Source organism: Onychomys torridus, chromosome 4, assembly GCF_903995425.1.
Source record: "Onychomys torridus chromosome 4, mOncTor1.1, whole genome shotgun sequence".
Lineage (NCBI taxonomy): Eukaryota > Metazoa > Chordata > Mammalia > Rodentia > Cricetidae > Onychomys > Onychomys torridus.
The window spans coordinates 101,631,795-101,642,692 of NC_050446.1; the positions used below are offsets into that span (position 1 = coordinate 101,631,795).

The 10,898-nt window shown below is 54.6% G+C and overlaps 1 protein-coding gene across 1 annotated transcript; it reads left to right on the top strand.

Annotated features, from left to right (window-relative positions):
- The first annotated feature begins 7,106 nt into the window (after positions 1-7,106).
- Positions 7,107-8,826, top strand: Dusp2 (dual specificity phosphatase 2). Its single transcript, XM_036186365.1, has 4 exons — positions 7,107-7,506; positions 7,616-7,737; positions 8,061-8,280; positions 8,393-8,826. The coding sequence occupies exons 1-4, from the start codon at positions 7,107-7,109 to the stop codon at positions 8,605-8,607; spliced, it is 957 nt and encodes a 318-aa protein (XP_036042258.1). The 3' UTR covers positions 8,608-8,826.
- The last annotated feature ends 2,072 nt before the right edge of the window (positions 8,827-10,898 follow it).

Genomic DNA, 10,898 nt, shown 5'->3' on the forward strand with positions numbered 1-10,898 from the left:
CCTTGAACCCAGGACACCTTGCCCTTCATAGAAGTGATGATAGGCACTCGCTGATATGCCTGGAGAGTTTGCTTTCTGGAACCATCCACTGCTTTGAGGACCTCAGGACAGTTCTCTCCTGGAGCCTGGGGCATGATGGGAATGAGGGCCAAGACCTATGTCTAAGCGTAGCTGCAGGTAGAGAGGCCTCAATGCCCAACCCAGACCTGGGCACTGTGGGTTTGTTGGTTTGTTTGTTTTTGTTTGGTATGGAGCACAATGGACTTTTAGTGGGGAGCAGAGGCCTGTGTGTCTTCAGCTTTGATATATTTCCAACTGATCTGGAAAATAGCACTCAAGCTTCTGAGACAGTCAGCACTTCCAAGATGGGAGCCTCAGCAGCCAGGACTTAGAGAGAAGAGGCTGTAGGCAGAGCAGGGCATCTGGTAGGAAGGACCTGGGCAGTGGATCTAAGGCCTGGTTCCTGGGGGCATGGTAGGAGGGCACACAACTTAAGTTCCAAGTATGGCTCCACTGTCTACTGACTTTGAGAGCTTGGGAAAGGTATATAATTTTTCAGTGCCTTGGGTTCCCCTACGCATATTTGGTGTAGCACTCTTTCTGGCCTTTGATGGCTTTGGGGGTTTAAATCTGATCATTTTTAGAAATGGGACAGGGCAGGGCCTACGGAAAGCACAATGTAGTTGTTATTGTGAAGAAAGGCATGTGGGTGGTATGTGTCCTGGGGAAGGGATGAATGCAGGACAAAGGCAGGTCCCTGTAGACTCTTTCTAGAGACAGGGGAGGCTAATGGTTAGAATCCAGGCTCCAGTGAGTATCCCACAGGCTGGGTAGTTCTCCTAGTTAGGGTTACTACTATTGCTGTGACGAAACACCATGACCCAAAACAAGTTGGAGACAAAGGGTTAATTTTGCTTACACTTCCACATTCCTATTCCATCACTGAAGGAAGTCAGGGCAAGAACTCAAAGAGGACAGGAACCTGGAGGCGGGATCTAATGCAGAGGCCATGGAGTGAGGGGTGCTGCTTGCTGGCTTGCTCCTCATGGCTTGCTCAGCCTGCTTTCTTATAGGACCCAGGACCACCTGCTCATGGGTGTCCCCACCCACAATGGCCTGGGCCCTCCCCCATCAATCACCAATGAAGAAAGTGCCCTTGAAGCTTGCCTACAGCCTGATGTTATGGAGGCATTTTCTTAATCAAGGCTCCCTCCTCTCCAGTGACTAGCTCATATCAAGTTAACATACAACTAGCCAACACAGCGGCCTTGGCACCTCCACTGGAATGCCTTTGAACTTTGGTTTCTGTCTCAGTAAACTTGTGCTGCTGTAATCAAATGCCTGGGGCTGCACAATTAATGAAAAACAGGGATGGAATAAGAAGACAGTTTGAACACTGGAAGGGTGGGCATCAGTGGAGGGCCATCTTACTGTCATGGTGGCAGTGATCATTTTACAAAACAGGCACCAACCCTTTCCACCCTCTTGGCCTAGTCACCTCTCATTAGGCTCTTCTTCTATTTTTTTAAATAACATTTTTCATTTATTTTACATAATGACCGAAGTTCCCCCCCCTCTCCTCCCACTCTCCCCTGCCCACCCTGCTCCCCCCGCTCCCCATGTCCCCCCCCTCGTCTCCATCCACTTCTCCTCCGGCTCCCTTCAGACAGGGGCAGGAGGCCTCCCTGGGGCTTGAAGAAGGCGTAAAGTTGAGGCAGGTAGGCCCTTTTTCTAAACCAGTGCTTCTCAGCCTTCCCAATACAGTTCCTCACGTTGTGGTGACCCCCAAGCCTCAAAATTATTTCTGTTGCTACTTCATAACTGTAATTTTGCTACTGTCATGAATTGTAATATAAACGGCTGTTTTCCAAAGGTCTCAGGAGACCCCAGTAAAAAGGTTGTTCAACCCCCAAAGGGGTTGTGACCTATAGGTTAAGAACTGGTGTTCTTAACATGGTTGTATGAACATTAAATGTAGTCAAGACGGACTTTTGTGTAGATGCATGAAGTCATTACAGTTTCTCGATCTCCAAGAGAATAGTGATAAGAAGGAGATGAAACTTACACACAGTCATGTCTTTAAGGCTCCTTAACGTACGGTGGTTCTCTTTATTGAGGGCCCAGAAAGGTTGAAGTATTTGCCCAGGCTGTCCAGCCTCGTGGGCTCAGGGCGGGCAGGAGCCACTACAGCAAAATATGTGATGGAGAGGCGGGAAAGGTAGAAAAAAACGGAGTGATGCATGCAGTGTGGAGAGAGGCAGAGCTGGAGGTACGATGGCAGTGACAGGCAGGGGACAGAGAGGGCTGAGGTGGACGCGCTGTTGTCTCCCAGCAGGGTCCGGACAACAGCCTGGAGCTTACACAGACCCAGACTCAGCCCCTGAAGCTGCCATCCAGCCTCAGGATCCTCTGGCTTTGGGCAACGATGGAGGCTGGAGGTGAGGAAAAGTTTACATTCTAGATCGGACCTCCTCAAATGGCCACCAGCCCTGTGATGCCACCGGGGGCCATGTTGGTATTGGTGGTTCACGCTGCTGTCCCGGCTGCGGGGAAGCCCGAGACCCACGTGGACATACGTAGTCTGTGCTGCCGCCTGGTGTCCTCAGTCTTTGCTGCCTGGAGGAGCCCCGCTGATGGGAGTGGCGTGCGTAACTACCTGAGACCATCTTGAAGCCCATGGTCCTTTCAACTGCTGAGGGCCATGAGGGGGTCAATGGCCCTGATATGGCCAAGGGCCATGTTGATGTCTGTGGCCCCCGTTACCACTGAAGCCCTTGCGGATGCCCATGTCTGGCCTAAAGCCATGTTAATGTTCGTGGGCTCAGGAGGACCTGGCCCTACCCCTTGCTGGCCGTCAAGTGAGGGCACTGGCGTGGGCCCTGGAGGAAGAGCCGGCCCTGCCCTTGGGTTTCTGATCCTGGAAGTCTCTAACTCCTCAGGGCCTAAAGGTTTCCTGCCACACTGCCCCTAGCTCTGGTCAGGAGTCCTCTTATGACCTTGGAACCCAGTGTGGTCATATTTCTGAGAATCAACTGCTTGTGAAGCTATAACCCTGGTGGCAGCTTTTCCTCCATAGCCTGCTCTTCCCTCCCCCACTGTGCCTAAGCCACAGATGCCTCTGGCTGCCAGCATGGGAGTAGGGGTTGGTTCACTGCTGGGGGACTTGAGAGCCCAATGTATTCCAGGGGTGAGTGCCCTAGAAGTGAGGGTCTTCTCCAGCCATATCCAGGTACACAGGCAGGGGCATAGTCAAGACCCCAGTCCTTACATGGATGTGTGTGGGTCAAGGTGTAGACTCTACCCTGACCGTGGGGATACTCACCATTGTCCACTGGGGTTCTCTCTGCCCTGTGACTCATGCTCCTGTCTTTATGGGAGACCCAGATCCCCTGAACCACACAGTGCACAAAGCTGGAAGGAGCTGTGACGGTACCCTCTAGGGCAAGGTGTTCCCACTCTGGCGTCTCCAACCTGCATCACGACTTACAGAGTGTTTGGGAACTGTCTGTGCCTTACCTAATAGCTTTCCCGAGTTTATTTTTTTTTTTTTTTTTTATTTTTACAACCCTAGCATTTATTTTAAAAGGAAAAGATAATCATTACTCTAGTGGATAACTAGTGTCACTGGCCATGAATACAACATGATCATGAAGTTAAGTGTTACTGAGATGATGAAGTCAGCTCCTTGAAGGCGTCACTGGGGGTTTACTGCTGGTTCCCCAGCCCCCAAAGCAGGACCTGGCACACAAGTTCTCAGGACTGAGTGTGCTACTGAGTCAGAGAGTAAATGCAGAAGGGAATGAGGGACCCGAGTTTCATTGAAAAGGAGGAAGGGCAGAGGTCACAGGGTCCCTGAAGCCAGCCATGAGGGGACAGATTCAGATAACTGAGGGGGATTTGAAAAGGGTGGAGCTTCCTCACTGTGCGCTTTGGAGTTCGGTGACCCCTGTTTAGATGCGGCCTGTGCACATCGAAGGACCTCCTGGGCACAACAGGAACCCAGAGTTCAGGTGACAGGCTCCTCTCACTCATACTCAACGTGAGAGCTGATCTAGGGGAGCCTCCTTGGTAGAGGCTATGTCCTTCTGCTCCCGAGAACACAGCTGACAAACATGTGGGGCATGCCAGCCTTTTCTACCACAGGCCCGGCTACTTGTGGCCAGCAGGATCTTTGGGGCTTCCTGCCTCCCCTTCCCCAGCAGGAGACAGAATGGCTATGTGACCTCCTCCGCCTCTCCTCCCCACAGTGCTAACCAGGTTGTTTTGGCAGCTGAGCTCAGGGCCTGGGGTTCGGGTCTTTGCCTGGGAGGAGCCTGTGGGGGTGGCTGGAGCATAGCATCCGGGTGGGAGGTTTGGCACAGGAAAGCTGACATCACCCCTGACTCACTCTTCAGGCAGGGCCGGGGGTGGCCCATCACTCATCCCTACGGACACTCTCACCTTCATAACTGCCCTGGCTCAGGCCATTCGGCCCAGCCACTCACATCTCCTCTCCTCCCGGGGCCATGTGCTTGAGGCTAGGCTTGGAAGGAAGAGGAAGAGAAAGGGCATCAGGGCAGAGCCGCGAGCGTCTGACCGTGGAAGGGAAACCCATCCTACAAGCAGGCTGGGTGGACAAACCGGAATCCCAAGGCAGGAGGCCAGTGACGTCTAAGCAGCCGTCCAAATAAATGGTTACAGAAAATAACACAGAGGAGTATCATTTGTTCCAGTTGGGTACCCCACAGTTTTAATTGAAGAAAGAAAAATAAATAAAACCTGAGCCCCAAACTCACTTGTTAGGTCTGTGCTGTAAGACCAAGGCCATGAAAAACCTTAAACAGAAACCAGCAGCTGTGTGGTCGTTCACAGTCTAGCAATGAGGCACTGGCAGCCTGTGGAGCAGCCAGCCTGCCTGGGACCTCCTCCATGCCATCCCAGTATATGTCCAGAGTCCTGCCTCCTCTTGGAAGGCTCCCAGTGACTGAGAAGGTGGCAAGGGGTGTCTGACATCCTGCAGATGACTCATTTGTGGGGAGGGATGTGGGCTCTTCTACCCCAGCCTTGGACTTTCACCCTGGTATTGAAGGTGGGGTTTCCCCCTGATTTGCAAATCCAGTAGAAGGTGAAAGCGAGCCCCTCTTTTATGGTTAATTTGGCCTCCCTGAGTGATTGTGTATGTCAGAGCTGAAAAGGAGACAGCTCCAAGGAGAGTGGTGTTATGTGTGACAGACCCATGCTGGCTCAGACACTAAGACTGAGACACCCAGTAAACCTTCAGCAACACACTGTCACCCTGCAAGGAGGCCCAGCAGTTGGGTCTGGCGTCGGAGTCAGGGAGCTGGATTTTCCCACAAAGCTAAGCTGATTTCATTCCTGCTGCTGGGACCTCAGCTGGCAGGGCCTCCCTCTTCTCCACAGCTGGAAGGCTGTGGCTCCAGGCATGGCAGGTGACTCTGGTCAGCAAGACTAGACATGATGGTCCCCCTTCATGCTCTGTAATTTGTCCCTGGAATCAGCCATTAAGTCATCTGTGAGGTTGATGCCGAGGATAAGGGCCCCTATCGGCTTTAGGGATCTATGGTCCAGACTCCCTGGCTGGGCTGCCAGTTCTGCTGTATCAGCCTCCAGTCTGGCTTGGTGGGAAGGGACCAGGGCTGTGGTGGCAGAGCCTCAGAGCCCTGGAACCAGCGTGCATGATGGTGACACAGGCATATGATATCTGGTCCAGGAGTTCTTGTGCTTCTCCCTTGCACTCTGTGTCCCCCCAGAGGACCCAAGCTCCAGGCCAAGAGGAAAGGCACAGTATTTTGCTCCAGCACCCATATACCCTACCGTATGCTGGGGGTCACACAGGCCCTAGCTGTAGGCCTCCAAGACAGTGGAAACATGGTCTGTAGGAAGCTGAAAGAGCCTAAGGGCACAGAGGATTGGCTCAAGGAAATAGGATTTGGGAGGTTGGGTTTTGAACGCTGTCCCCACCCACCATGTCTGCTTCGGATGGAGTTCAGCCAACTACTAACGTTTCTTGCCCCCAACCCAGGAGCCCCCGGGGGCCCACACACAGCTGGGCCTCACCACATCCTCCTCTAGGAGGGGGCTGGCACTTGGGTGGGGGAGGATGGACCAGCTGTGGGTCTCAGCTCTCCACTCTTACACCTGGGTGTGGGACCGAGGCCTGTCCCAGGAGGGTCTGTAGCTCTAAGAGGTTGGAAGGGGGCAGGTTCTGCAAGTGACTTTCCTTCTCCTCAAATTCCCGTCAGGCCTGGCTAGGCCCCGGGAGAGCCCGGCATCGGCATCGTCAGCAGAGGACTTCCCCTTTCAACCCTAGCCGGGGACATGGGAAGTACTTCTTTTTGAGCCCTTGGGGGTTTCCCTGGGCCCCTGGGGAAAGAAGCTGTCCTACTCATAAGTGGAAACGTCACAGGCCCCCTGCTCCCCTCCCCTGTAAAGCCCCCAGACCCAGGACTTTGGCTTCAAGGGGCTACTCCAGCCAGGCCAACTTTCAGTAAAAGCCTGCCATAGGGAGAAGGGGATGGACATTTTCCTAAGGTCTCTAAAATGAGACAAGTGGTGTCCTACCTTCTAGCAACGGATAATGGGGTCTATTATTTGTTATCGAAATTCCTAGAATGAAACCCCTGGGAGAGAATGGGAAAAGTGAGGAAGCCTAAGACCCCAGTAACTCCAAGACTCTGTGCAGCTGAGCAGCTGAGTTCCCCAAGCACTTAGCGGCCCGGAGCCGGGCAGAGTAGGGAGCGCTCGGGGCGTATACACTGGGGAGACGTAGGTGGGGCCCCTAGACTCCTAGCTGACGCTTGTCACGGTCTGGTCTCCAGTTTCTTCCCCCGCATGTTTCTCCCCCAGATCCCCTCCCCCTCCACAGTCCGCTCCGGGAGCCCCGGGGGCGGCCCAGCCCACGTCCCACGTGAAGGCACGAGGGCGGGCGCCGGCGCCTTCCTGTTCTACCCTTGTATGGCGACCCGAGGGGCGGGCCCTCGAGTACTTAAACCCGGGCGCGACCAAAGGCGCCCAGAGCCAACAGCTGGGGCCAACACACGGGCCGCCGCGGGAGCCGGGGAAGGGCGAGCCGAAGGAGAGGACCGCGGGGACCAGGAGGCTTTGCGATGCCGATCGCCATGAGGCTGGAGGCGGCACGCGAGCTGGAGTGTGCGGCGCTGGGCGCCCTGCTGCGGGAGCCGCGGGAGGCCGAAGGCACGCTGCTGCTCGACTGTCGCCCGTTCCTGGCCTTCTGCCGGAGCCACGTGCGCTCCGCGCGGCCAGTGCCCTGGAACGCGCTGCTGCGGCGCCGTGCGCGGGGCACCCCGGCCGCCGCCCTCGCCTGCCTGCTGCCCGACCGCGCGCTCCGGGCACGCCTGGGTCGCGGGGAGCTGGCCCGCGCCGTGGTGCTGGACGAAGGCAGCGCGTCGGTGGCGGAGCTCTCGCCCGACGGCCCCGCTCACCTGCTGCTAGCCGCGCTGCTGCAGGAGATGCGCGCGGCATCCACGGCTGTGTGCTTCCTGCGAGGTGAGCCGGCGCCCCGCCCTCCGTACCCCGCGCCTGCGCCCGCGCGCCCCGCGCCGCCGTGGCCTCTTGGCTAACCTTGCCTTTGCTTCCTTTCTTGCTCTCCCCGCAGGTGGCTTCGAACGCTTCCAGGCATGCTGTCCAGATCTGTGCTCTGAAGCCCCTGCCCAGGCGCTACTTCCTGCTGAGGCCGAAAATAACAGCTCTGACCCTAGGGCTCCCATCTATGACCAGGTGAGTTGAAATCAGAATTCTGCCTTCCTTTCTCGTCCCATTGTCCATACAGGAGGGATGCCTCTGGGGGAAAGCCAGGGGTGTGTTCAAGTACACAGTTTGCGCGCACTTGACATGCAAATGATGTGAAAGTGTATATCCTCATACGGACTTTAAGACACGAGTGGCATATGTGTGTCTGAACACATGCCCCCTTGTATCCTCAAGTTCTGTTCTTGGTCAGAGAACTGCCCTAGAGCTCCTCTTGTATGTAGCCAGCCCATGATGTCTCTGCCCCACTCAGGGCTGAGGTCTCACCACGGTCCCTCCCTTTCCTCCTCCAGGGTGGCCCTGTGGAGATCTTGCCCTACCTGTACTTGGGCAGCTGCAGCCACTCCGCGGACCTCCAGGGGCTCCAGGCCTGCGGTATCACAGCAGTGCTCAATGTCTCTGCCAGCTGCCCCAACCACTTCGAGGGGCTGCTCCATTACAAGAGCATCCCAGTAGAAGACAACCAGATGGTGGAGATTAGTGCCTGGTTCCAGGAGGCTATCGGCTTCATTGGTAAGGGAGCCTCAGCCCAGGGGTCTGGGGGAGCTGTATGGGAAGTAGCTGGGAGGCCTGGTTCCTCTGTCACCTTCCTGCCTGACACCCCCCCCCCCCATTTCCTTTTCAGACTCAGTGAAGAATAGCGGGGGCCGGGTGTTGGTGCACTGCCAAGCTGGTATCTCTCGCTCAGCCACCATCTGCCTGGCATACCTGATTCAGAGCCACCGAGTGCGGCTGGACGAGGCCTTTGACTTTGTCAAGCGACGTCGGGGGGTCATCTCCCCCAACTTCAGCTTCATGGGGCAGCTCCTGCAGTTTGAGACTCAGGTGCTGTGCCACTGAGTCAGACCGAGGCCTGGCCCCACAGTACTGCTCTCACTGACTCCTGGGGGAAGCTGCTGTGGACTGCTGCCTCTTCTCTAGCCTAGCTCATCCCTCACCTTGTCCCCAAGTTGGGGTGCTAGGAAAGCCAGGATGATGGCTTTTCTGATACGGTGCTCTTCTGCTGGGGGTTTAAGGGCTGGCCCTTATTGGGGGGGGGGATGAGGGCAGATAGTCTGTTTGCTCTCCCTCCCCCAACTCTGGCAGAAATTAATTGGACTCTAAACCCCTGTATTGTAGTCCCACTATGTTAAAGCCCTTGGTAGCCCAAGGGCTCAAGGAACAAGCTGTGACAAGCAGGAACTGTGTGTAGGGGTGTGCACCCCTTGACCCAAAGCTCGAGCCTTGTGCTCCCAGGGGAGCCGGGAAGTGATGTGTGTGTGTGTGATGTTACTGACATCTTGCTTCTGTGTAAGTATGCGTGTGTCTCACCACAGTTGGTGCTGAAAAGTTATTTGTGTTCAACTGACATTTAACACTCCCTCCCTGACTTCCAGCCCTGTGGGCCGGGAGGGGATGTTGGAAACAGCACTTTATATTTATATAGAACATTGAGGATGTGTCAATAAAAACGTTTTGTTTAAAAAAGAGCAATAACACGTGTCTGGTCTCAAGCCCATACCAAGCGATGGCTGAGCAACTGAGCGGTCTTCGCCATTCTGGCCTGGGGTCTTTCCCACACAGGGCTGGCTTGTGGTTGAACTGGGAGGGTTCAGGGAGGCAGACTCCAGGTCTCAGTGCTTCCCTGATCAGACCCCCTTTCCTTGAGGACTACATTTTCCCAGCGTGTGATGTGCAGGTGTGTGTTGACTGAAGGCACTCAGATCATTGTCTGGAACCCAGAACAGAGGGCACTGGCTTCCTGGGGCTGAATGAAGGGTACACAACCTGTCCCTGGGGCCCACTCTCTCTGTCCTGGGGTAAGGCACTCAGGAACTAGGGTTGTTCTTAGCCCAGGACTATACCAGTTTCTGTGGGACCTGCCTGTGCTCTTGATGTCTCTCTAGCTCAGGGTGGGTAAGGGACACCTGGGCCCCAGAGTCTTTATATCATCATCACACACATAGCGTGACTGGCTGCTGGCTGTCCTACTTCATCTCATTCCTTATCCTCCTGTGTTTCTAACATCTTACCCTCCTAACAAATAGCCTCCCTCCCTCCCTCCCTGCCTCCCTTCTTCCTTCCTTGCATTCAATCATTTGGCTTGCCTGGAACTGGATATGTAGAGCAGGTTGGCCTCAAACTCACAAAGGCCTTTGCCTCGTGAGTGCTGTGATTAAAGGCATGCACCACCACAAATGACATTTCATACTCTCTCCTTAAAATTTAATTGTCAAAACAAAATCAAAACTCAACTTTACCATTCTATGTGTTCAGTAGTGGTAGGTAATAGTTACAGTGATTTTCTCTAGAACTTTCTATCCTGAAAAATGGGAACACATTGTATGTGGACACTAACTCTCAAGCCCTCCTCCGAGCGGCCTCTGCATTCTGCTGAATTGATAACTCTGGGGACTCAGTGACTGGGGCCATACAGCATTTGTCTCCTTTAAAAAAATACCTTTTATTCTTTGAGAATTCCATACACGCATACAGTATGTTTTGACCAAATCCACCTCTCTCTCCTCCAACCCCCACATCCTCATTTTGTTTCCTCACCCACTAAGTCCAATTAGTGCTTCCCAAATACTCATGGGTGTGGGGTCATCCAGTGGAGCCCAGGCACACCCCCAAAGAAAAATGACTCTAACATTCATCACTTGCCAATAGCTGCTGAGCTAGAGGCCTCGGGAGCCCCTCCCACTCCGTGCTGGAATTTCGACTGGCTTGATCTTGCACAGGTAACCTTGGTTGCTGCAGGTTGGAGTGCCATGGCCACATCATGTCCAGAAGACAGCATTTCACAGCTCTCCTCCCCGACAGCTGCCTTTTCCATTCCTTCTGTCCCTTTGTCTGAGAGGAGACATTCTCTGTGCTGTGGAGAGGACAGGGAGACAGCCCCTTTGAGGATGAGCACTCAGTCACTTATTCTCGGCACACTGACCAGCTATGTGTCTCCGTGTTAACCTCTGCTCGATGCACAAAGAAGCCTCACTAGCCAAGGCTGAGAGCACCAGTGCTTCACGAATCGCTGGCACAGCTGCACTGAGTTGAGATGCAGGGTTCTCAGATCCCTCTGGCACTAGCAGGTTCCATGGAGCCCTGTGACTCACGCCCACCAGTATTGTCTTCTGGTGACCAGCTTTCTACGT

Bases quoted from the DNA above. Each gene is read 5' to 3' on its own strand.
- Dusp2 (XM_036186365.1), top strand. From the start codon at position 7,107: ATGCCGATCGCCATGAGGCTGGAGGCGGCACGCGAGCTGGAGTGTGCG. The intron at 7,507-7,615 runs GTGAGCCGGCGC...CTCTCCCCGCAG, and splicing joins GGCTGTGTGCTTCCTGCGAG to GTGGCTTCGAACGCTTCCAG. The intron at 7,738-8,060 runs GTGAGTTGAAAT...TTCCTCCTCCAG, and splicing joins GGGCTCCCATCTATGACCAG to GGTGGCCCTGTGGAGATCTT.